This window comes from Poecilia mexicana, unplaced genomic scaffold (genome assembly GCF_051168715.1).
Source record: "Poecilia mexicana isolate PSO_F unplaced genomic scaffold, ASM5116871v1 scaffold_5, whole genome shotgun sequence".
NCBI lineage: Eukaryota > Metazoa > Chordata > Actinopteri > Cyprinodontiformes > Poeciliidae > Poecilia > Poecilia mexicana.
This window is the reverse complement of record NW_028263374.1, coordinates 17,861,982-17,888,253: the sequence shown is the minus strand read 5'-3', so window position 1 is coordinate 17,888,253 and position 26,272 is coordinate 17,861,982. Positions and strand designations below refer to the sequence as shown.

General features: G+C 39.2%; 3 protein-coding genes across 4 annotated transcripts in view; 1 reads left to right on the top strand and 2 right to left on the bottom strand.

Annotated features, from left to right (window-relative positions):
• uba7 (ubiquitin-like modifier activating enzyme 7) overlaps positions 1-9,040 on the top strand; it is a 33,276-nt gene extending 24,236 nt beyond the window's left edge. For both annotated transcript variants that reach the window (XM_014984590.2, XM_014984589.2), the window contains 3 exons: positions 6,217-6,318; positions 6,943-7,025; positions 8,142-9,040. In XM_014984590.2, the coding sequence (XP_014840076.2) occupies positions 6,217-6,318; positions 6,943-7,025; positions 8,142-8,274 (318 nt within the window). In that variant the 3' untranslated portion in view covers positions 8,275-9,040. The remainder of the gene's footprint in view (positions 1-6,216; positions 6,319-6,942; positions 7,026-8,141) is intronic.
• A 584-nt stretch (positions 9,041-9,624) lies between these two features.
• On the bottom strand, positions 9,625-12,580 carry inka1b (inka box actin regulator 1b). The gene is made up of 3 exons (XM_014984592.2): positions 12,453-12,580; positions 12,293-12,355; positions 9,625-10,694 (listed from the first exon to the last, which is right to left on the bottom strand). The coding sequence occupies exons 2-3, from the start codon at positions 12,293-12,295 to the stop codon at positions 9,765-9,767; spliced, it is 933 nt and encodes a 310-aa protein (XP_014840078.2). The 5' UTR covers positions 12,296-12,355; positions 12,453-12,580; the 3' UTR covers positions 9,625-9,764.
• Positions 12,581-14,010: 1,430 nt separating this feature from the next.
• gnai2b (guanine nucleotide binding protein (G protein), alpha inhibiting activity polypeptide 2b) overlaps positions 14,011-26,272 on the bottom strand; it is a 40,946-nt gene continuing 28,684 nt past the window's right edge. The window contains exons 3-9 of the mRNA XM_014984591.2: positions 24,976-25,117; positions 21,836-21,996; positions 19,235-19,363; positions 16,903-17,032; positions 15,747-15,900; positions 15,465-15,657; positions 14,011-15,075 (exon numbers count right to left, since the gene is read on the bottom strand). Of these exons, the coding sequence (XP_014840077.1) occupies positions 15,467-15,657; positions 15,747-15,900; positions 16,903-17,032; positions 19,235-19,363; positions 21,836-21,996; positions 24,976-25,117 (907 nt within the window). The 3' untranslated portion in view covers positions 14,011-15,075; positions 15,465-15,466. The remainder of the gene's footprint in view (positions 15,076-15,464; positions 15,658-15,746; positions 15,901-16,902; positions 17,033-19,234; positions 19,364-21,835; positions 21,997-24,975; positions 25,118-26,272) is intronic.

The window sequence follows — 26,272 nt, the reverse complement described above, 5'->3', positions numbered from 1 at the left end:
AGCGGAAACACCAGATTGGAGGTCCCGACCATCTGTCCTTTCACTGTGGTGATCAATACTGATCACGCGGCAGATGACACTCTTAAAATAGACAAAAGGTGCTTTTTACAGTGTACTTTCATCCTTCTGTTAGAAGACAAGAAAAGGCTAATCTAAATCCATATAAACAGAAGTGTTTTAGAAGATGTCCTTTGACTTCTGTCTAGTCAATGAGTAGTTACCATGTTTGTGTGTCTTACTTGTACAGTTACTAGTGGTTAAATCACCATAACATAGCACACATAATATGCATTTGACTGAATTAAAATATGAAACCAGACTCTCACCTTTTTCACTGTTTCTGTGCTGCGGATCTGTCGTCAGTGTTAGCTGATGAGAACCAAATCTTCACTTCTTCCTTAAAAAGTACAATATTTGATTGTTTACAGTCCATTTTTACTGAGTGTTACTTTCTCAGGTTACCTACATGTAACCGTCTGAGGATACTTCTCATAAAAGCTTGGAAAACTCTTGAGTTCTTTGCAGTAAATCGTTAACAGTGTATGTGTGTATATTTTACACATGTGGACCAACATAATTTGCATCTTTAGCCCCATGAACATATAGTTTGTTTAATTTAGCTTTTGGAACAGGGAGCATATACAGGAATACGGAGATACAGATTTAAATTGTGAATGTTTAATTGTTATCCATTCAGTGAGAGGAAAACAAGATGCATGCATTAAAAAAAAGAAATGACTTCTTAGCAGAAATAAACCGTATAGAGTATCTGATTAGCCTATTATTAGATTAGTACAACATGCATTTGAGTGTCAACAGCAGCTAACAGCACCTTGACTTTGAGGCTCAGATATGGTCAAAAGAACAACGCAGGGCTTTAAGTTGCCAGAATGTCTGCAGAAAGAGAAGCAAAGACAAGACAAGCTAAATGCGATTAAGATATGAATATGATGTGAGGAGGCCACACAGATTCAGGATCTGACTTCCCTAAATCTCACTTGGAAGCCGTTTAAAAGAAAACAGCTGCCTTTGAAGAAACAAGCCTCCAGCCACAGCGGGTTGTAAAAACGTTTCCAGTGTCAGGATTCTGGGCCGATAATGAAGCAGAAAAAAAAAAGCCTCTGCAGAGGTGCAATATTTCTTGAGGCATACTGTAAATGGGAGGGATTATGTTTTAACTCAGATTACTGGTTCCTTACAACCTGTTTTAAAAGCAAGAATGAAGTAAGCGCCCCGTGATCAAAGCATTATGACTTAATTCATAACATCGTAAAATGTTCCACGTTGACTTCTTTTCAGACTGGAATGCTTTTTGATTGTTTTTAGAGTATTTGGCCCCTTGCTGTAATACTTCCAGGCTCCCATGGATATATGTTGGACAAGGCATCCATTTTAATGCTGCATCAGTCATGATTTTAAATGTACTGGCAGCTAAAGAACTATAAAGTGATGCAAATGATCAATGCAGGTTTATTATTAAGGTAGGTATAACGTGGCTTAGTTGTTAAACTGTATCAGTTTTTCAACTAAATTAACTCTAGAATGAGAACTCAACAGAAACAATTTACAACCCATTTAGGCTCTGCTCAGGCAGCCAGAGGGATGGTCAGATTCTCCTGCTGCGACAGCGCCGCGGTCTGCCACAGATCACTCCGCGATGGGCTGGAACTAGGACTTTAAATTTATAAATTCTGCTTCCACTCTGGATTTGGAATCAAGTAATGTTCTTATGCGTAGACGCTAAACAAATGAATTGAGCAAACATTTATTCTTGCATAGATTTACACAATAAAAGATAAAAGTAGTATGATATTCAATGCAAACTACATTTATTTACGATAAGCAAATAAGACAGGCTTTGCTCATTCCAGTATTAATAAGTACAGATCCATCCAGTATTGATGGATCTGTTTTCTTGTTACTGAATCTAGCAGAAGTCAGCTCTCTTTTCCGCAGCATGTTCTTCTGGGACGAGTCATCACATGGGGCCAATCAACCAATCAGAGGCGGATCTGAGGTTTCACACTATAGCCAATGAAACAAGCAGATTCTAATATTTCTTGTAAGACATTATCTAGACTCCCAAGAGAGATCTAATGTGAGCAGTCAAATAATCTAGTTATAATCATAACTCCTGACAGAGATAATTTTCTACATTTATATTTTTACAGATAGTATCATTCTGTTGCAATCTGTTATAAGCCTTTATGTTAACAGAGGGTACATTAAGAATGATCTGTAGTTTGTAGTGGAAATTTTAGCTGCAGGAATGAAAGATTATTGTAAAATGAGTAGTGCCCAGGCAGGGACATGTCGGTGAAAGGTCAAATTTTGGAGCTCCAGCTCTTTTGACCATTCTGAAACTTTTAACAGAGCAATAATGAAGAGTACAGTGAAGTTATCTTTGATAACTTTGACAAAATCATATGTTTTTGTGGTCTTGGAAAGTAAGTTGTTTTTTGAGGTTAGCTTCATGTCTGTTTAAGTGGGAGGAAACAAACCAACAAGGTGTACGTGTTTGTTGTTGAGTGTCTGTGGTTTATTTTAGAAGATTATAAACTTCTGGCTGGCTTCAGCTTTATCAGGAAGAGACGGGGAGCTCTTCAGACTTCCTGTCAACAAGAGGAAGTTTGGCCAGATATTGGGGAACTTCAAATCTCAAAATATCACTGACAGAAATTATAATAGGTGCTTCTTGTCACCTGTTTGAAAAAAGGAAACAGATTCTAATCTCTTTTTTTTTTTTTTTTAACTGAGAAGGATGTTAGATTTATGGTAGCAGATGAGTGGAAGTAAATTCAACAGCGTGACCTTTTGTGATCTTGGCAAATTCCTGCTTGCTTTCATGTCCAAACAAATGTCATTTGTGGTGCATTTTTTATTTGTATTTTAGTCTGAAAAGCCAAATGTTTTTTTTCCATTATCCTTTTTATTATTTCCATTCTCAACCATGCCTGGAAATACTGGTGTGTTTTCTAGGGATCATGTTAGCTTCCTTCCATGCCTACCTTAATTTTTCATTTCCAGTCAAATTACAAATCTATTTTTAATCTGGCTACTATAAACACGGAAAAATAAACTTTTCCTACCTTTTTCCAAATCGGACACTATAATAAACTTTAAGTAGTGTTTAGGAGGGATGTGTTAGTTGTTACTGTAACCAGGGGCACAACTACATATTATTCAGGTGGATGCGAAAACATAAATCGAACCCCCCCCCACCGAGACGAAGACACGTGAAAGGTAAAACTCACTACATTTACATTTACACGTGCACGAGGGGAAGGAGCGTAAGGGCGCAGTGAAGTGTATGCGAAGGCATCATCGGCGCGCCGCCCCCTCCAGACGGGGTTTTGACGCCCCCTCTGGTGCAGCGCCCCTATGCGTTGCATGCGCTGCAAACCCACTTTTTGCGCCACTGACTGTAACATAAACTATAGACGCTAATATGAATAAGTTTTACAGGCGGAAACCTTGTGATATCTGTTATCTACTATCCATCTTGTGTGCTGCTAGTTATTTGATAAAGGATTGCCTTAATATTGTTTCCTACTGATAAATCATATTTTCACTCTTTTGTACTGATTTGTTTCAGTGTTGTTCTTAAAGGAGAACAACTTTCTGGTTCACATTTCTTGTCTTTTCCCTGAAGGCAAATGTTCTGCTGGCACATTGCTGTTTTATTGTGGCAGCTCCATAAAAAAGTTGTTGTGCTTGTGGGAGACCATTTGTAATTGTTTCCAGCAGCATGTTTGGTCCCAAGATTCTTGCAGTTTTTTTGGTTTGCTTTTTGCTTCTAGCTGAGTATCTGGACTAAGATATAATTTGGTTTACTTCAGGTTTTTGCCATACTTGTATGACTGAGGCTAGCGGAAGAGAGGAGACTGCGTAAGAATAGGCTGCACGCTTGCTCTGTATTGTGTAGAAGCAGCGTTTACACACAAAGGCACGGCTGAAAATAGCTGGATCACTTAAAGTCCATTTTGCTTTACCACAATGTTGCTGCTTTAGCAAAGAGTCTTTCTTTTTTTCTTTCATTTTAAATTGTTTTGCTCATGAATAGTTTCAGGCTCTTATAAAATGCTACAAAAACTTTTAAAGTATGCTAACAAGCCAACGTTATGATGTGCATCCTGCAAAATAAGCCGTGCTTTGTCTAAAAACTGGGACGAAGCACATTGACAGACATTTAAACTCTGGGAGATGTGTGCTTCAAGTGCTTCTCCACAACCCCGAACTCCGGTAAGTGGTGGGAGTTGTGAGGGCTAGTCCACAAAGTTCCCCTTGGCTGCTGAAGCAGAGATAATTGGAGCCAGGTTCGGCCGAGGTTTTGGTATTCACAACCCGGGCCAAGTTTTGGTCTTCACAGCTTCTCTTGCCAGACAGCGCTCGTGTGTGAGCAGAAGCGGTCTGACCAGGCGACATATTTTGAGTTACTTTCTGCATGTGAGGAATCCTGACCCACTGTATTCTGACAATGTTTATTCTTTATGTCTTCTACATGTGGATTATGATGTTTAGGGTAAACGTATGCTGTTAGTGTTGCAGGAGTTGCATTAATCTGTCTGGGTGCCGTGGTTCGGGGGGGTCTTGAGTTCATCCTGCTGGAATATTGACTCCGTGCTCACCTGATGGAAATGGCCGAGATTGATGGCAAGAGATTTTATTGACGATTAGAAAAGAAGCATGAACTACAACTGAAATCTTAGTTTTTAATTTACATGTGTTGGTGTAGGCCTGATCTTTTTTGATTTGCCTTAATTATTGTGACTCTGCAGTTCAGCTTGCAGTGCTGTTTTGCTTTGTTTTGTTTTTTTAATATAAATTTACACCAAACATTTTATATCTTTTTGGAAAAAGGATAACAGTTAATACCATATTAAAACAAATATAAATTGCTTGTGATGCGGTTTATGATGGTAAATTGAATGAACATATTACAAAAGTCTTTAAAGCAACACAGCAGATTAGCTATAATGTATAAGTTGGTTAAAACATCTGATAATCTGTTAAAACATCATTTAAAAAATGGATACAAACAAAGATTAAGAGACCATGTAGATGGGGCAAAAGAGCCACATGAAGCTCTAAATGTGCAGGTTTTAGAAGCATGTTTAAACAAAAAGAATTTTTGTACCTAGTATTGTTGTGCAGAGTTGTTAGCCCAACTGCAGACTTGTCTGACTTTATCTCATAATGTAGATCCATCTGGTTTTTATTCTTTAAAAGAAATGTGTATAAAGTATGATTTTCCACATGCTTCTTTAATATGTTAACCATATGTACATGAAGGTTAATATCTTAGATTTTGTTTTATTTGACCTTAATTTATACAAATAAAATCCTATTGAGAACATAAATTCTCATTTTCAAGAGAGATCTGTTCCAACATTATACACTCCAAAGCATTTGGTGTCAGTGTATATGCAGCCAAGAGGTCTGGCAATGAAATGCCAGTTTTCTTATGCAAAAGGATTATTTCAAGACATCACATTGTGACGTATACAGTCATGTCGACTTTGACTATTCAACCTCATATGCAACAAACTCTGATCCATTGCATTGACGTCTTCAGCAATTTGAGCTGCAGTTGTGTGATGGAGCATTCAGGTCATCCTTTGCTCCCAATTGGAGATCTTGGCAGCCCATAAACATGTTGCCAGTTTAATATTGATCTTTGCTTAGACTTTTTTTTAGATATTGACCACTGTAAACTAGAAACCCCGCAGGAGAGCTACAGGTTTTGACATATTCTGACCCGGTCACTTAGACTGGGTCAGAACATGAACTTGCTCAAATCCCTGCATTTCCTCAACACATGAGCTTTGATGAACTCTCATCTTTAGTACATCACCAAAGGTTTTCTTTTTTTTTTTTTTTTTTTTTTAGAAACTTTAGTGTTATCAATGTTCTCTGATGTTGTCCTCCTTAAATTGCTCTGCTATTTCATTATATTTTCCAAGCTCACAAACACTTGTAGGCTGCTAAGATTTTACAATAATCTGAAACTTTGACAAAGACGGAACTTCAGAAAAACAAAGTCCCACTACAGGAAGCACCTTCTTGACCTTTTTGTGGGTTGTTGGGGCCCTGCTGATTGTTGTCAGCTGGTGTGCTCTGCACGCCCATCACGCCAAGCCGTCCTTCGTCTGTCAACTTGTTCTGTGTTTATGTGTAGCGGTGTAACGTGTAACTAAGTAACGTGTCTACTGACAGGTCGCAGGAAAGAAGTACACCCTTTGGGATGATTTCCTTGTTGAAGGAAGACGTTGCAATCAGCAGGAAATGACCTTGGCAGATCTCATCCAGCATGTGAAGGTACTGCAAGGAAACCCACATTTTTTTACACCTGCTGCTTCAGAATGCACTTTTTATTTGTTTTCCTAAACTTGCTCACCTTCCTGCAATGCACCCAATGTGACAATCACTATTGTTTGTGGCGATCGCCCTGTTTAATTCTGCTTCTGACATTTTCAATATAATTGTCTACATTTTTTACATTTTCTACATTGTAGCCAGTAGAAGTTTAGGGAGGAGGCCTGATATGGCTGCTTTCTCTATTTTTCAACTTGAATAGATGCTGTAGAATGGGCTGAGATGGAAAATGGAGATGAATTGAACCAGCAGTGACGTACACAAAAACGCTGTCACTGGCCACATTGTTTAGGTACCAGAAGGTTACTGGATCGGACTAAACTTTGCCTTCAGAAGTGCTTTAATTCTTCATGGTCCAAATTCAGAGCTACGCTGAATTGTTTGATACTGGTTAATGCACCTCTGTCCTGACGCTTCAGAATTACACCCCATTTCTTCTCATCTGTCTTCAGCACCTTCCAGCATATTTGTCTGCAGGGATTTCATGTCCGTTGTACGTATCATCCTGCTTATGAGCACCTGTCCCCCATACAGAAGTATAAATATTGTTTGCTTTATTTTATGCAGGAAACAAATGGCTTGACCATCTGCAGCATATTTTATGGAACTGCTATCCTATACAACGGACACGAAGACAGGCTGAAGATGAGGTAGGTCCAGTAAAAATAATTCTGTAAGTTGTCCCCTCAAGGCTGCACTCGCAGCAGTCCAGCACTCAGACCACATCAGAAAAAGCAGTGCTCCTTTGTTTGTTTTGGGTCCTAATGGGAGAAGGAGTCGTCGTTTCCGCTGAGCCTGTGAGGACAGACCCTGTTGACCCACAATCACATGCATCACTGCGCACAGATGACCGAGACGTCTCCTCGGGTTTCTGTTTGTTGTGCACAGGCATTGAAGAGTTAAATTAGAGTGAACTTTTGCATCCTAGAAGCCACGTTGTTTGGGCCTGTTTAGTTCTGTTAGATACCCCTGGGGAGGTGAGTCAGTTGTCTGGCGGTGTGAAACGTTCTTAACCCTACATGGTTTGTTTTGATTGTTCCAGGATAGGATAGATGAATAATCCACACGCAAGATGTTCCTCTCTAATTTTTTTTGTATAATTTGACGCTGCTGATTGTTGGCACAGACTTGGTTTTAACTCACAAATGTTGACATTTGAGTCTGTTTGGAGCCGTTGTGGTGGCCAGATTAAGCTCCAGGAAGAGAGGCAGAACGACGACCATGTGGACACCAGGCTTTACTTGATAAATGTCCGCAACAGCAGCCACTTCCTGTGCAGTCGCCCTGCCCTGAGCTTCCTGTGTCGAGTCACTGAAAGTAGAATGAAAAACAGAAAAACTGACAAAAGGTAACTAGCAAAGCACAAAATGGAAAGGATGACGTTTCTTGTTATTTAGTCATTGATTGGTAATACTTTTAATATAATGTGTTATATTATGAAGATACGAGGCCGAAAAACAAGAACGTTGTTGAGAAGTTCAATACGGGGATAGGTCATAAAACAACTTTGTGCATCTCACAAACCCCTGATCAGAAAGAGTATGGCACAATGGCAAACAAAATAGCAAACCTACCAACACACAGTGGTCCACCTAAACCTAACAAGCTGTGCAAGGATACAAATGATCAGAAATGCCCTTTCTGAAATAATGGCAAGAAGAAAGCAGTTGTTTCACATGTTGGTCTGTTAACAAAAGAAAATCTGATCCTAAGTTCATCATTTCCATTTGGAAAAAGATTACATTATGCGTGAATGTGTTTTGCAGTGTGTCCGATTTGGTGAAAATGGTGACGAAGAAAGAAATCCCTCCTCATAAGAAGATGTTAGAGTTGATCCCTTCGTTTGATGAAGATGAGGACTGTGAGACAGTACCTACCATCAGGTACATGCTCCTGTGATGGGAAAGACGATAAATAAGGTCTTGCTAATGCGCGGGGGCGTCCTGATCGAGAAATGATTTTACTTAATAGAAAATAGTAATGATAAAAACTGATGTAAAGCCATTTTTAACCAAAGATTGCTATGTGATCTTTTAACAATTAAAGCATTTCCATAAAATTATACCAAATATACAGATACTTCTGTTCTGTACAACAATTTGCATCATTCTTCCGTTTTAATGTTTGATAAAATCCAACTTTTTTTGATGTTGCTGTTGTCACTTGCTGTTTTTGTGTTGATTTTTAACAGGCATTTTTCTAATGGACTACCTTGTCCTGACTTGTGATTTTGAAAATTTTAATCTGATGATATTAATGATAGACCAATGCACAGTTCCTGCTTCCACCCCTCAAAATAATAGTGGAAGCAACAGAAGACCTCAACTACTTGTTGAGTATACAAGCTTTATTACCAAATCAATTCAACAGGAGTCTTAACAGAAACTGCTACTGAAATATTGTTTTTATTCATTTGTTTCATGTAACGCAGGACTTATAGCATAAGTTTTCTTTTTACTTTTTTTTATATTTTGGTTTGATTTCTTTGTTGATTCACAATCTCAGCTGGTATACTTGATAAAAATGTGATTTGACTCTAGAGGATGTTAGCTGGAGTTTATGCATAGTTATTGTTTGATCAGGGCTCATAACACTGGGAACAAGTCAGCTGCTTCTAATGGAGATTGTAACCAAATAAATGGTGGAAATATGGTGCATCATTAAATCTGGGTGCTTTTATTATTTACAATTAGTAAGTAATGCAATGTCTCTTTAGTGTTCTGAAAATCTGCCGTTACAGTGCCTTCACAGCAGATGAAAAACAGACTTTCCTTTCCATTTTCCCACTGAGCTGTTGGATTTTCTTCCTACCCTTTCAAGTAGATCTTTAGGTTCTTTGCTGCCATATTCAAATCTGGTGATTTCTGTGTAGCGGCAGATGGGTTTTTTTTTTTTTTTTGGGTAGATGGAAACATCTGGGTATAAACTGGCAGAGGAGTAAGCTGACCCGCTGCTGAGGACACTCTCCCCTCCCAGCCTTTTCTGGAAGGCCTTCATCTGTCCTCAGGCGGCTCGTGTTTGTCCTGCCCTTAAGCTCAGCCTCGCATTGTGTTTCACTCCACACTCTCAAATTAACATGTAGACGCTTTAAAACACATGCACTGCTTTCTGCTTGGCTACATTATTAAGATGGAATGTGAATTATTGCTGTGGTAACTCAACCTACACGCTGAAATATCTGCACCGTGTGACAAATCAGAGATGCGATTTTGTCGCTGAAAGATAATAAAGGCCTCCGTGGCGAACGTGTTGCTTGAGGATTTTTGCTTTTATTCTCCCATAAATATTGAGCACATTGTTCAATAAATATATATATAAAAAAAAACTTGTATTTATGACATTTTACGAGAACAGTCTGATTTAAATGTGCTTGGACGAGACCATCACATTCAAATATATCCAATGATGTCGTTGCATATGATGGGCTGCCGGCTGCCCGTCTTCATGAGTGCAGAGAACCTGTAGAAATCTGTGTCCAGCTGATGCAGGCCTGTGTGAGATTGGTGGAAGAAAGGCTTGAGAGGCTCAAATCCCACAGGACAGGACATCCTCTGAGGAGCCTCCGCTGCTCTTCTCAACCGTGTGCAGTTCGCTGGCTTCGGCCGCAGCTCCACGCCTTTGGACATCCCCGCCAACTTCCGCCGCATGTTGCCAAAAATGTCTCTCGCAAGACGTCGCCCCGAGCTGGGCTTCATCTCGGCTGGTTCTGGCAGATCAGGCAGGTCCATCCAGTTCTTTATGAGGTCGGCGAAGCTGTTGTCCCCCAGAACCAGCGGCTGCCTGTTCCTGCTGCGGCTCAGCAGCGACGTGGTCCAGTCCTCTGTGTCACTCGCTTCAAAAGAAGTCCAGCGCTCCAAACAGACGTCAGACGTCGACTTTGGCCTGGCACGGCCGGAGGTTCCTCTGTTTGTTCGGACGCAGGCGGAGGAGGAGACTCGCACGTTTCTGGTCCTTCTCAGCACCACACCTTCGTCCTGCCAGGAAGCCTCGGAGAAACCAGAGTCCAAATCCACGCTCTTCTCGCTGGCTGGGGAGCCCCGCGCCAGCCGATCGGGCTCCCGCTGCTCCTCCTCCTCCTCCTCCAGCGGGTTGGCCAGGCAGCAGGCGGAGTCGTAGGTGCTGGCCTCGCTGGCATCAGACACACGGAGCCGCGTGAGCCGCTCCTGCGCTCTCCGTTTGCAGAGCCTTGTCACAGCGAACGACTGGTCACACGGCTCACTCAGCGGCCTCGGTCTGCTGATCTGCTTCAGGTCCTGCAAGGACCGCATCATCGACTGCATTTGGTCCCGGAGGCAGTCGGTGGAGTTTCCCAAACACAGCTGCACGTGGAGAAACAGACAAATACACAATTACACATGCAAAACTTACAAGACGAATTACAACCAGCTTTGCAACCGCAACAACAGCATTCAGACATGGGACTTTTCCCACATTTCATCATGTTACAACCTCATAGTGTAATAGATTTTATGAAGATTTAATGTGATAACTTAAATCACATTAAATTTATCACATTACAAACTCTTAAGAGTGCATCATTTAACTCTTCCTAAAGATTAGTTAGATTGGATTGTCTGTAATCAGTTTTTTCTAGATTTTGACAGTCTCTTTTAGCTGTCAGGTTTCCTTCCATGGCTGCAGTATATTTAGCTCTATGCATCTTTCCTGTTCCTGCTGAAGAATAAGCATCCCCACAGCATTATACTGCCACTACCATATTAACTGAACAACGCTCTGTAGAGTTGTCAAAGCTGGGACATCATTCTAGAATAAAGCCCTACTTTACCTCTATCCAGACATGTCTGCCCCTGTTCCTTGGGGGTTTTTTTATGTTGCTCGCTAATTATCTCCAACACACAGGTGACTTCTGTAATCATTGATTTTACAGGATTTCATCGACGGATATCAAAGGGATCCAAATACAAATGCGTAACACTTTCCAATTGTCTAATTATTATAAAGAAAAAAAAGACATCATTTTCTTTCTACTTCTCAGTTTTGTGTTTCTTTATGTTGATCTATCACATAAAAACCCAAAGAAAGGGTGAAGGAAAATGCAGTGTAAATATCCTGTTGTGCTCCTGTAAATCTCTTTGAGATAAAGGCAAATCCTGATGTAATTTTCCACAAAACCAGTAGGATTTTTATCAGCTGAGATCACTCGCCAACTTTCTGAACTCCACCGCCGTCCAGCACAGGATGCACATTTTTAAAATGACATTTAAAAATCTCTGCCTCCTAATCTTAAGAGGGGAAGTTTTGAATAAAGTGGAGCAGAATCTGGGCTGCGGCCTGCTGGCTCACATATCCTCCCTGGACTCCTTCAGCCCACAGGATGTCGAGTGCTGTGTTTAATACAGCAGGAAATGACAGCAACCCCATGGAATTACACACAAATCTTGCAGGCACTCGTGTGGATAATCCCCTTTTTGCAGGTTTCAAATCAATAACCTGATACTTTACAATTCTTTATTTTAACAACAACAAAAATAAATAAATAAATTCTCATTTCAGCACTTGCATCCCCCAGAAGTTGTTTTCCATTTTCCCCTTAAGCATTAAGTTCTGCCTCAGAGTACGGACGACCCAATGCCGTGATGTTATCACAGCTGTGGGTGCTGAACCATTTGGCCCTCAAGTGCAACTTATCAGACATAAGGAGACACCCGCAGGGAACTTTTTTAAAGTCTCCCTGTTCCTCTTGGCTGCTTTCACACAATGGGGAGACGTAACTCAGTTACACGATGCATTTGCCTGGGACACTTCATTGTGAGTAAACTACAATTTGTGGAGGGAAGCACACAAATCATTGAAGAAAAATTAAATAGGCGAAGCTTTTGGCATTCACTTAGAGCTAAACTCTGCACCTTTTGTCTAAAAAGAAAAGCGGAAACAGATCAGAGGAAAATAAACTTACCATTTCTAGAGTTGCTGAAGTCTCAATCCACAGTGTTTTTTTTTTTTTTGTTTGTTTTGTTTTCTGGAACAAAAAAAAAAACCCGGAAATTTAGCCAAATAACAATAAGATTACTCACTTCCTGAACTTTAACTCAAGCAGAACTTTAGGTCAACCTTACCTTTAAAGTTAACTTGAGCGCAATAAACGGTCCAACACATCCAGGCTGATTCCAGGCGATGATGTGTCTCCTGGCATCAACTCCTTCCTTTAACACTCATGAAGCTCTGTCACATCAATTTGAGGGCTCCGAACGTTTCTACTGCACCCAATCAGCGCAGAGCACTGACCAAAGCCAGCCAATAGGATGCCGTCTGAAACAACGCAATCGTGACAACAACTACAGCGTGTGACTGAGAGTAAAGTTTAACTTCTGGATCTGCGCAAAAAATCCAGACTTGTAAAACAATAGATACGTTTTATCATTCGGAATCATGTCATCGCTGTTAACTGTAGTTTATGACACTTTTGCTTGTAATACTTAGCTTTTATTGGAATATTTAACATATTAAGTCATTGTTTTCTGCACAGTATTGAATTAATTGTAATTGAACATCAAAAATATTACCAGTATTCTAACAAAAAAAATGTTTGCAGCACTTGAAGCTATGATTTATTAACAAAAACCACAACTCGGGCCACTAATTTTCACATCTAATAAAGCTTATGAATTAATATTTTTGTCCGATTTAATTCGGACAAAATGTTGCTCAGAGTAACTTCGCCACTAAACTCCACGGCGCCACCTGCTGGATACTTTTCTCTGTCCCTCAACTGTCATTTGAGTAAAAGCAAAGGATTCGCTGAACGTCTTTAATCCAAAACAATTTTGTGTTATAATTCAGTCAAATGAAGTGACGGGTAACATGGTTGTTTGCTTTCAGGGTACCTACATATATTTTTCTGTTCTAAAGTCCAAAATGTTGTGTTTGTAAGTTTTAGACCAAATTTTAGTTTGAAAAATGAATTATTAGCAACTCAAGAACTATGAAACTAAGTTGTAAATATAAAATATTAATTATAAATGTTTACTTTGAATAAAAAAAAACGTTTATTTTTCAGTTATTCAAGCTCAAAAAGCGAAACTCATGTCAGTCATTAGACACAGTGATATTTATCTCTTGTTAATTTTAATGTTTAAGGCTCACAACGAATGAAAAGCCAAAATGTACTTACCCAAAAAGATCAACATTACTTTAAAAATGACCCAAAAACAGATTTTTGATACAAAAATGTGATGTTAATGATTTACACAAGAAGGCTGACTTGACAGGTGTCATAATGACTTGGCGACAGGACAAACGTTTTGGTGTAGTCTAGTGGCCAATAACTATAAAAAATATATAATTGTGTCATCTTACTGATATGCCTCAAGGAAACATCCATCCATTATCTAACATGCTTATTTCTTCAACCCTAAAAAGTACAGCATGACTTTAATTTTAAAAGGATTGTAGTTATTTTGTTAAAAACATTACTTAAAATAGATTTTCTTTTTCTCCCTGAAAAAATTTACTGAAATTAGGGGTCAGAGTGTGAGATTGTGTAAGGTTTTTACACATTTTTTTTTTTTTTATTTTTTGCAGAGGGCCACAACTTCTCAAATCATTGGCCCAGATTCAAAGATGGAAGAAACAACTTTTACATCCTTTCTTAAAGTATCACATTGAAGCTAAAAGTTAATGTGGTCAAACTTTATTTACATTTACCAAGAGAATCAGAATAATATTAATGAACAACGATCATCCATTTGTCTTTGTGTGGTGTTGCATCATAAATCTCGGATCCCCGTGAACTTGGGTGGAATAAAAATAGCCCTAATTCACACAATGGAGATGGCATGTCTCTAAAGAACAAGTGTAAACAGATATCAAGGCACAAACATATGTTTAAAAAGACTTGGAATGAAAAGACCGACAGAACAATCCTTGTTGGGAACAGACATAACCATTTAAAAGTCTTACATATACCTTAAAATGACACATTAACCATTTCTGATTTTTTATTTTTTTTTTAAACATGATGCTTTGGGGTTGGTAATCAGTTTATTGGGGGAGATTACAGGCTAATAATCTATGGAGGGTCATGCAGAATGATCCACTATACATGTGTGAATATTGACTCTGTGTAAACAGTGTACAAAAAAAAAAACATTTATCCTTCATCCAGTTTCTGTTTCCATGCTTAGTTTTCTTCTAAAAAATAATCTCTGTGCAGTTATAAGGGTATTAAAATAAAGTTAACAGAAATTCATGTGCTTATTTTTTTTTAGAAAAAAATGTTTTTTGTCAATTCCTTTTTTCAGCCAATAACAAGACAAAATTTATGAAAAATTAAATGAACCCATCAGAGCATTAAATGGTCAATTAATGATTAAACCCTTCAAAATCTCCCCACTATCCACCACCGTTGTGCTGTGATAACATGTCATGTTTTGCATTTCAAACAAAAGCTACAAGGATAATATGTCATTACTACGGTGATCTTATTAAAGTGTCGCAGTTTAAAATTACGATACAAATTGTGTTTTAGGATCAAATATGTGTTTGATTATGATGAATAAAAAACTCCCTACAAAGAGAAATGTGGATGAAGGTGGATGTGGATCGGTGACTGCAGAAGTTCTGACAGGTTCCTCTTTCAAAAACAAAAAACAAACACATCATGGTTTTCATTATGAAAAGCAGGAATCGTCACATGGCTATTGCAGTCTCTCATGCAGTCTGTTTGTGATGGGTGCTGTCCTGCACAAAGAGAAAGTAGAGACACGTATTTAGACACGTTTACATTAAGTACACGCATCCACAGCAAATCAAACTAAAGTTACGGATTTTTATTAACACTACAGACGTTCAAATATGGTGTCTTTAAGTTTGGGTTAGATTAAATTGGTGATGCATGTTTTGCAAATTATGTCTCTTCTTAAAAAAAAAATTGCTGCTGCGTACTATCATAGGAAAATTATTTCCCTCCTGCATTTTTAGAGGCTTGGCAAAAAAAAAGTTCAGTGCATCCATCCAGTGGGTATGGATGCATTTGTAAAGCATAGTATATATTTTTCTCTAAAGCATAGTATATATTTTTCTCAGAAGGCAGAGACTTTTCTGCAAACCCTTTCATTCTCATGTCTTACCTTTAGAAAAGACCACAGTCTTTCAGGTTGTTCTTAATAATAACGTCGGTGACAGCATCGAAGACAAACTGGACGTTCTTGGTGTCAGTGGCACAAGTGAAGTGGGTGTAGATCTCCTTGGTGTCCTTTTTCTTGTTCAGGTCCTCAAACTTGGTCTGGATGTAACTGGCAGCTTCATCAAACTTGTTGGCTCCTGGCAAGCAACAGTTAGAAAAAACATGAATTATCAAAGCTTTGGGGTTTGACGTGCAGCAAGAGGCTGCGAGTGTTAATGATGTGCACCTGTGTATTCGGGGAAGCAGATGGTGAGGGGGCTGCGAGTGATCTTCTCCTCAAAGAGGTCCTTCTTGTTGAGGAAGAGGATGATGGAGGTTTCGGTGAACCACTTGTTGTTGCAGATGGAGTCAAAAAGCTTCATACTCTCATGCATTCGGTTCTAAATAGAAGAAAAGATGGTCATGGTCAACAGTTTCAGCTAGAGCCTAGTACTACCACTAGTGGAGCTTGGGTAGCTTTTAGTAGTGCAAAAAGACATTTTGGGTTAAGCATTCATAAGGTAAGTACAAATTTAAGTGTGATGTAAAGCAAAATAAATGAGTTATTTAATCCAAAAGTGGGTCTTGCTTCAAATTGAAACCTTTTAAAGGGGCAGTGTTATGTATTTTCCAGGCACATAGCGCCATTTTATAGCACAGTCAAGTAATAATCTTACCTTAAGTAGTTGTAAAAAATGCTGTATATATCAAGCATAACTCAAAGGAAATTTGACTTTGCAATTCAAAGCATTAAAACTGGCCTCTGTCTGAGGATCGCTGTCTTGTCCCTCATTGCGTAGGACATAATGTAACTTTTTTTTTTTTTGCATGAGAAATCCTTTTTTATTTTAACTTGTATACTATTCTAATATTGTCAGACACAGAATTTGGGGTTTTCATTATGTGTAAACTGTAATCATCAACATTAACTTGAAAAAAAAAATCTTGAAATATGTGTGCTGTGAATCCTTAAAATGTGCCAGTGTCCCTTGTTGAAGTGGATTACTCAAATAAAAGTCCAATGATGTTCTAACGTTTTGAAATGCACCTTTAGAGCAGAACATGATTGCAGCAATGCCTCTGAACTTCCACCAGGGGGCAGGGTTGTTTCATGCAATAATTTAAACGGGAGGTTAAACAGAGCAAAGATTTTGTCGAAGTCTTTTCCCAAACCTTTCCAAGTCGCTCAGAAAAAAGCTATTATTTTTTTTACTACATACTCACACTTCAGATTAAAGTTCAATGAGCCAATTTTACAACCTGGGATTAGATGTTCTCAGGTTACAATCCAGAGTTCTGCCCATGATGCCTTGCAGTCCAGCAGAGTCTAAGATTGAGCCGACACCAAATAAAGAGTAGGTTTGTAAATCTAGTAGAGACCAGAGGATTGGGGGTTTTCTTACCATCTCTTCATCCTCAGCCAGCACCAGGTCATATGCACTCAGTGCAACACAAAAGATAATGGCTGTTACTCCTTCAAAGCAGTGAATCCACTTCTTTCTCTCTGACCGCTGGCCTCCCACATCAAACATTCTGCAAGGGAAAATTTTGGAAAAAAAGGATAAATTGTCTGCTTGTGTAAGATGTGGTTAATACAGAAAAAAAACACTAAAGTGAAGCTTAAGGGAAGAATATCTGTGGGGGACTAAAGGAGGAAGTTAGTCTGATCATGCTTTCTTGAGGTTGCTTTGAGAGGAGAAGTGGTGAGGAGGTGGAAATATCCCTATCAGATGTGTGGTAGAAAGAAAGGGATGGAGAGGGGTTACGAGAGACAAAAACTGATTTATATTGAGAGTAAGGCGTTAAATGGAAGAGCAGAGTGTAAATGTCGATGGCAAAAACTCCTCTTTGTTTAGGACGTTGGTCTCATTCTTATGGTTGTTCTGAAGTGTAAACAAAGCTGGTGAAATCTAATAAAACCGTTCACACAAACCCGTGTAACCCAACTCCCTTTCCCAGTCTTTGCTGTCTGCGGTGATTGACGGAAAAGGAACCAAACTATAAAAAGCCTGCTTCCTGCTATCGATTGTCTCCGTGTATTATTCAGGGTGAGTACCGAGACTGAGACGATGGGTAAATGTCAGAGTTTATCAGGAGGCTGGTCACACCAGAGACCTTTAGCTGGTGCTGCCGTTTTTATGAATTCACTTCAGCGGCGGAAAATCATCGTAAATCAGCAAAATATTGGAATAGCTGTAATATCCTTCTATACCTTTCCCTCCATTCTCCGGTATCTAAACCACTTCCTGTCCTCTATAAGAGGCGTCCCTATACATCCATTACTAACCCACACATAAGTGCTTCACCTGGGTCACAGCATATTTTATGTAAGACCAAAAGCAGTGCGTCATGAAGGACCTACTAAATGTTACCACTCAGTAGAGCTCTTGTTTTATTGAACAAGAGCGACGTGGGCAGAATCAGATTTATTTACTCTGCTCTGAGAGCGATAATGATGGTTGAGCTTTTAATTTCTGTCATAATTTGGCTTTTAAGTAGTGGAGTTGCCCATTTTACACCGCCACTTCTAATGCTATTAATAACAGGACCGTCATATTTTCTGGCCAAATGTGTAAACAATGTGCACACTCTCAATCACACAAATACAGCAAAAGTATTCATACTCTATTGGCGAACTGCAGTGCATTTGATCTGAATTTTTTAATATTTTTCTTTGACTCAAAGTAGTTTGCTTTATTGTGAATTTGTCAGAAAAATATACCTGAATAAAGTCCAGTGTAACCATTTGCATAACCCGACTCAAAAATCATTTAGGAGCTATAGTTGTGTAAATCTAAACTGAAATATTTTGAAACATAAAGAAGTATATGACACAATTCCACTCTGAGGTGGAGGAAAAACATCTGAGGGTATCTTGTGTGCGTGTGTGTGTATGTGTGTGTGCGTGTGTAGGTGTGTGTGTGTACATGCACTATGCATGGAGAAAAACAAATTCTCTACATCACCAACCCCATGATTAAACATGGGGGTGGTAACATTGCAATATGAGGGATGTTTTTCTACAGTTGGGGCAGGAAAGCTGGTCGGAGCTGATAGGAAGATGGATGGCGCTAAATACAGGCCAATTGTTGAATAAATCCTATTATAGGATGCAAACCATAAGAGAATTGGGCGGCGGTTCCCTATAAAGCAGAACAACAGCGCTTAAAATAAAGCTAGAGTTGGAAAGGGTAAGTCAAAGCAATTTTTTTGATGTATTAGAATGTGTTGGTCAAAGTCCAAATCTGATGCCAACTGAAAATATGTGGCAAAAAGGATAAAATATCTGTTTACAGAGACTCAAAGAACAGGCAAGCATTTCAGTCTCCGAAGATACACCAAGAGACCTACCGGCTGCAACCGATAGAAAATGTGTGGAGAGGACAACTACAGTTCACAAAATTCACATTTTCATTTCCCCTTTTAAATTACTTTGGAAACTCTGTATCAGTTTCCTTTCACTTCACAAATTTGGACTACTTGGTTCTGGTATAGAATCCCAATAAAATCTATCGAAATTTGTGTTTATGTTTATCACTTTGGATGATAGACTCGATGATGATGACAGAATCAGGTGCATTTGATCAGCAGCACTTGGCTGCAACAAATCCTCTCAACTATAAAGTTCCCCAAAGTGTGTCAATCTGCTTTTATAATCTGAGAAGCACTGTGTCATTATTGATTTTGTGTGTCTTTTTTGCATCCACCAATCAGGTCACTGTGCTGTGATCTTACTTGAAGTGCAATTCCTTGAAGGTGAAGTGAGTCTCAACGATGCCGGTTGTCTTAACCCGAGTGCGTAGCACATCCTGCTGGGTGGGGATGTAATCTGCTTTTGCTATCCTCTCCAGATCATTCAGGTAACTAAGAGACAAAAACAGCGATCAGGAGCTCAACACAATTTCTAACACATGAGGCAAAGCAAAAAAGAAAAACAAAAAAAAACAAACAATACATGCAGGCTTACGTGGCGAACAACACAGAGGACAATAAGTTCAATTAGGCTGCAATCCAAAGCTCCCTGAAAGCTCTAACTTGTTAGCAAGACTTGAGTGCTTTTGTACACATGAATGTGCAGCTACAGCGTTGTATTGAATAAAACGTATTTCTCATGTTAAGACTCCATTGCACTGGTTGCTGATCTGCAACTTTATCTTCTTGCTAGTTCATTGCGGTGATGCTGCAATAGAAACAAAGAGATGCGTCTTCCGGACAGATTTTACTCCGTTCACAGAACACCTGAACATGCGAAAAAAAACAAAAAAAAAACATCGTCTTTATACCTTCACATGTGCTGCAAATCAACACAATTAATTAGTAGAACAATCCATATCAGTTTTATTTTTAAATCCATCCATCTTGGTGCAGTCTCTCAACATCAGTCTAGGCTTATGCATACATTTTGCAATGAGTGTTTTGTTGTCTGAGTGCAGCAGTATGTGCAGAATTGATTGTGCAGCCTTCTCTCCAGCTGCTTGTTGCTGCTAATGGTTTTCATGCTCTAACGGGTCACTTTGTGAGTCTTGTAGAAGACGAGGCTCTGCACAAAAAAATGCAGCTCTGACTCATTCATTCACACACATTGCTAACATTTAGCTCACTAACCAACAACACACAAATAATGATACATATTGCAGCTGCCTCTCAAGTCTAGACGAGATTTCTCAGGGGGAAGAATTGTGGCCTTATATGTACAAATGGTGTATCTGACATGCTGAAATGAAATGTCAACCGTGAAGTAGAAATTTTAACATATAACTACAGTTCACGGACTGAGGGTTTCATTAGTCAATTGTGAACAGTCCTCTCATTTGTAAATCTACTTAAAACGTGTTTTTGTGACATTTTAGGAACAGTTACAATCATTGTTATGCTTGTGAAAAGATAGTATACAAGCATCATCATCTTGCATTATGAGGCAAGACAGACTGAAATGCAAAACTCAGAGATTTTTCATGGTGATAAAAAGGTCATTTGCTATTTTACTTGTAAATGTTGTGAATGACATGTTATGATGATCCATGTAATAATCGCCATCATTTTGTGATCCTCTGTTATTTGACAGAAATAACATTATAAAAAAAATTATAGATAGATAGATAGATAGATAGATAGATAGATAGATAGATAGATAGATAGATAGATAGATAGATAGATAGATAGATAGATAGATAGATAGATAGATAGATAGATAGATAGATAGATAGATAGATAGATAGATAGATAGATAGATAGATAGATAGATAGATAGATAGATAGATAGATAGATAGATAGATAGATAGATGCGCAAAGTCAATCAATATCCTCTTTATCATTGCAGCTGGTTCTCCTCTATAATTTCTTGCATTTGCTCTGATTCCTGACAGATTGCTGGTCAGTAGGGGGGCGTAGAAGGATCCTTGCTACATGCCACTCTGGCTGACCCACTTACACAAGTTTTGCATCATCTTCCAAAGCCAGCTTGAAACTTCAGATGTCCAGCCACTCTACACTTTGTAAAAAGAAATGGATATTTCTCACATTGATCTCTCTGTTCTTGCTTGTCACAGCCCTACGGTTTAATATTTAATGAGGTGTCAAAGCCTGAAAGGCATACCGGAGAGAATAAAAACAAACAGTTTGGTAAATATTCTCTCTGTTCATGATAACTACTCTGATGCTATATTCCCCAGTAAGCTAACACAAAATCTATAAATTAATTTCAAAAAGGCAAAAAGAGCCACCTGTGGGTATTAATGTGAGAATCATCAGTCCTTAAGCAAACACTTTAATCTCTTTCTTACCCATGAAGAAAACGGTACCTTTTTCTTCTTTTCAGTTTTCGATATTAAAGATTAAGCCCACAGAGGAAGAAATGACAGCTAAATGGAAGTTATTGGCCAATTTCTCCGGTCTCCATTACTCCCCCGGAGAACAAGTGCAGGTTTTCACAACAGCTCATATCAGCAATGCTCCAAAGAGAATCCATCACAATGCCAACGAATCGCCTCCTCCAAGGCAGCAGGCTTAAACAGTCATTAATAAAACAAAGGTACAAATTTATCAATAAAAGCATAAGTCCAGTGCAGGCAGAATATTCCATCTGCACTTTTTTATCATTAAATGAGTACTTGAGTTCAAAGGTAATTATCTAAGGTGAAAGATAAACTGAGAATTTTCCCAGAGCCTTTACAGTCACGTCTAATTAACATCTTCTGCACAGGCACAATGTTCAGAATTTTATACTTAAAGTGGCAGGTCAACACCCAGCTGAATTATTACATTTCCTTTGCCGAGACGACAGTGTGCAATTTTCTGATGCATCACTTTTACATGAAACACCAGTCCATACTTACTACGCCGCCGAGTCATTGAGCTGGTATTCTCGCGACCTCGTAAAGCAACTCTGTATGCCGCTGTCGGCCCACAACCGCCTGATCACGTTGGCCAAGTCTTCAGGAAGAATGCCTTGCTCTTCCGCAGCTGCAGCGAGAGCGAAGAGCTGCTGGGCATCATCCTACAAGAGAGGCAATGACAATTATGAGCTTCCCTCGTGGGGAATTTGTAAGGTACTAAGCAAAAAATTTAACCTGGTATATGAAAATATGCAAAAAATATTGTGGGCTATGACTTATTTACAAAGGATAATTTGTTTAATAAGAAAAAGGCTGGACAAAAGCGTTATCTTTGGGAGAAATCTACGGCCACACAAAGGCCGATCTCACTAAAAGAAATGAAACAAACAACAACAAAAAACATCTATGTTTGGAGAAAATTATTTAAGTGAACACAAACACACTTGGGTCCAAATCACTGAAAAAAAGCCAAAATAAACATTTGGGAGTGGCCTAGTCAAACGTTTGGACAGGCAGAAGACAACAGATGGATGGTTGATGGGAATACAAATGTTTCCTGTACTGTTTCTCTTTTTCATATCCAGAACTTTTGGCCAATATGCAAAATGTCATTCAACTGTAGCTACAGGTTTAAGCTACGGCCAGGGAAGCAATATGGATATTAGCAGCAGTTGTTACATTTTACTTAATTCTTTTAACATATCTTTTATTAATTACCATCTAGTTAATTTCTTTTTCTACGTTCATTTATTGTGGTGGTATTTCGTCTAGCAAATGTACTCGACTTCAGCAGCTGGACTGTATGTGACCCTTCCAGTCTATCACTTGTGATATAATACATACACGTCCATATATCTAATATATATTTGGCAGACCAAATGGATAAAATCCAAGTGGAAAATTGATTTCACGTACATTTTTGCACTCGTGTAAACTAGCGTCGCACGATGTGAGCCTGCTTGCGTGCGTTCACTTCTCAACAGAGCCGATGTATCCAAGTGCAGGCAGGCTAACGCGCTAATTGCTGCGCGTAGGAGTGTGAGAGTGTCGTCACGCACACAGAGCCATTTAACAGAAAGGTTGGTGAGAAACAAAAACAACACACACACACACACACACACACACACACACACACACACACACACACACACTACAGCAGTGTCCTCAACCTTCTGATTACAGCTTTAGTTTCTGAGCGCTGACGCTGGCTTCACTGTAAGGACACACAGTTCAGTCAGGGTTGACTACGACTGTTCCTGGGTTGCAATAAGTCTGCAGGACGCAGCGGAACAGCATCTCTGCCTGAAGTTGTGAATTTTCTATTTGAAATTTAGCAAGCTTGAGTTGTATATGTATAATAAAAAGGGTTTGGCAAATGAATCGTAATTAGGACTATTCTTTAATATAATTAAGAGAAGTAATAATTCTACTTTGGTTGTAATGTCAGAACTGTGTAGTGCTTAATTGTCTTTATTGTCATAATCTCCTTTATCAGGGAGAACCATCCCCATCTCCCTCTCTCTTTGCTTCCCCTGAACAGGAACGACGCAAAAAGTACTTCGCAAAAAAATGCAAAAAAAACAAAAAAACAATGGGTCTTGGTACTTGGGACTCATCATAGCACACAAACCGTAACTGGATTTTATTGCTTCAGTAAAACATTTATAGTAGCATCTGTTCATGTTTCCTGACTCCTCTTTAGTATTTCTGAGGCTATTTTATTTTCCTGATTTTATTTATTTCTCTGCAAAGCACTTTGAAAAGACAACTGGTGAAAAGCTCAATACAAATAAATATTGTCTCATTTGTACCACTTGGGTTTGGCTGCAAAATGGAGGAAGCAGAATAAAGTTAGACTTCTTTTTTGTTGCGTCACCACAGCTAACAAATTAATGAATCCTCAGGCATGCATGGCAGGACAAACCTATCATTTTCAGCATGCAGGACTGCGAGTTATGGACAAATGTCCAACCCCAGTGACATAAACACAGTCATCAAGTTCTCCCTCAGTTTAGTCAATTACTCAAAACTTCAAGCTGTAAAATCACAAGGTGCTGAAACCTAAAGACTGCTTTAAACCCTCAAACGAATGAGTGATGTCAGAGTCATTAGTTAAAACCTGTGAGACACACACCGGTACTGACAGGTAGACCTGACAATGGCAGGAGGTCATGGATAGTCATAAAATTATAATTCATCGCTCTAACGATGCAAAATTTAACAATGCGACCATGTCTGAACTCTTCCTGCTACAGCTGGGCAAACTAAGCAGGACATCAAATTAATTCAGCTGCTGATGCTACAGACAGCATCCGTTAGCACTTTTGAACAAACCCAACCCCCCATCCCCCTCCAGAAGACCCATCAGGAACTATTTCTGTAGTAGCTTCACGTATTTATAAGTTTCAGACTCCAACGTGTCTATTACAGCTCTTAGAGAGAGCAGATCAAAGATGGAGGGGATGATGAATTCAGTAGGGCAGACACTGTTTCCCTGCAGGTTGCAGTGATACATCAGAGAAGGATCACACCATGTTCCAGTTTCCACCACATCAATATTTCTTCAGACAAAAAAAAAAAAAAATGCTGCTGTGAAACAGGTGCGTGCTGGAAACCACATGATCCTACGTTTGTTTTACCGGCGCAGCTTCCCAGTGTTATTGACTGAGCAAGAATTGCCAAGAGGGTGTGAGAAACAGACCTGCTTTACCAGAGGCGTCGTAGCCCTAAAATAATCTTTGCTCACCAAGTTGCGCCGGGGTAGGTCTAAGTCAGGGAGTAAATGTTATTTTACCATGAAAATAAGTGGAGCATGCAGCTAAGCTTGGAAAGGAGTGGGTTTTGAAGCGAGGCTACACACCGGTGAAATTGGTCAGGGAAAGCATATCGTGAGCTTTAAAGTCTGAATTAGACAGAACTGCAAGATGGTGTGGATAAAACAGTGTTTGTCGAAGACAAAGGGAGACCTTGCTAAGAACAACAGCTTCACGCAGGATTTACTAATTATAATTAGAACTGCTTGCTTTCAGCCCGGCTGTTAACAATGGAGCGTTTGCTAAAAACTTAAATAATGTGTAGATACATTTAAAATTTTGACAAATATTGGACTTTAATCGGTGCCTTGCGTTTGTGTGTCTTACCGTCCTGGCAGGGTCACTGTAGTCTATCTTGAGGCTGGCCATGGCTTTAACAATGGCCATAATCGACTGGATGGTATTACTGTAAACAACGGCTCTGTACTGTTTACACTCATCTTCTGAGTAGCCGTCTTCGTGGATGATCCTAAAATATCAGGAAACAAAAAACATGAAGCATCTGTGGAAAATAATAGGGAAATTCAAAAGCCCACAAAGTAAACACACTGCGGTTGCTTTTCTAAATCGAGGCCTCACACTGTCCTTGCTGCTCTGCTGCATTTAGAATCATGGAGCAGCTCTGCAGAAATAGCCTTCTGACTGTGTTGGCACAAATACATCTGGTAGAAATAAGGATTCACACACATTTTCATTTTCAAAATGAAATGATCTGGTCAGATTTTAAATATGTAGCTTCCAAGGAAGGAAGAAAAGAATAAAGGATGAAAAGATGGAAGGAAAGATGGACAGATGAAAAATGTTTATCTTGTCAAACAATGTTTATCTTGCCTCCACACACAGTGAGGATTAGATTAAACAAGATAGGACATTCTCAGTTTCTCACTTTTAGAAAGCTGCACCAGAGAGTGGAGTCTTGGAGTCACAAAGTCTCCATGACAATCATCCACATTATGGTTTTATCACACATCTTTGTCAGGGGCAGAGGGGGCAGAAATTGTAAGGGGTTCTGCATTTGAAGCCAAAACCAATTTCACACAAAGCAAGTGTGTCTGCACCATGTATATCAGCGTCTAATTGAACATGACTTTAACATACCTGTGGCACACAGTCCGATATGTCTAGAAGAGTTCAATGGCCGTGGCTGGTCAAACAGCCAATGATTTAGTGCATCCGCAATTTTAGTATCGATTCTAACAACATAAAATGGAAATGAGCGTGGTAAAAGGTGGGTAACCATCCATGCAAACAGTCAATAATGTGTCACAGCAGTATCACATTAAAACTGGCAAAGATGCACACTAGTACTCTGCTTGAGGGTCAATAAAGACTCAGCAACCTCACAGGTATACAATTACACTGTCGGGGAGAAAAAGAGCAAAACAGGTGCTGGAAGAACGCGAGAGTACAGAGAGAGAGAGCTCTCACCTCACCAGCAAGTTCAATTTCTGAGGTGACAAGCAAAATAAAGTATCTAAAGCAGATGCACAGTACAGTTATACAGTTATAGATTGAATTTAATGGCAGCACTAAAACTCACATGTTTTCAGCTTTGCCATCGAAAGGTATTCTGCATGCTTTGCAACATTTCTCATCAGGTTAATTACGCTTCCCAAGTCAAATC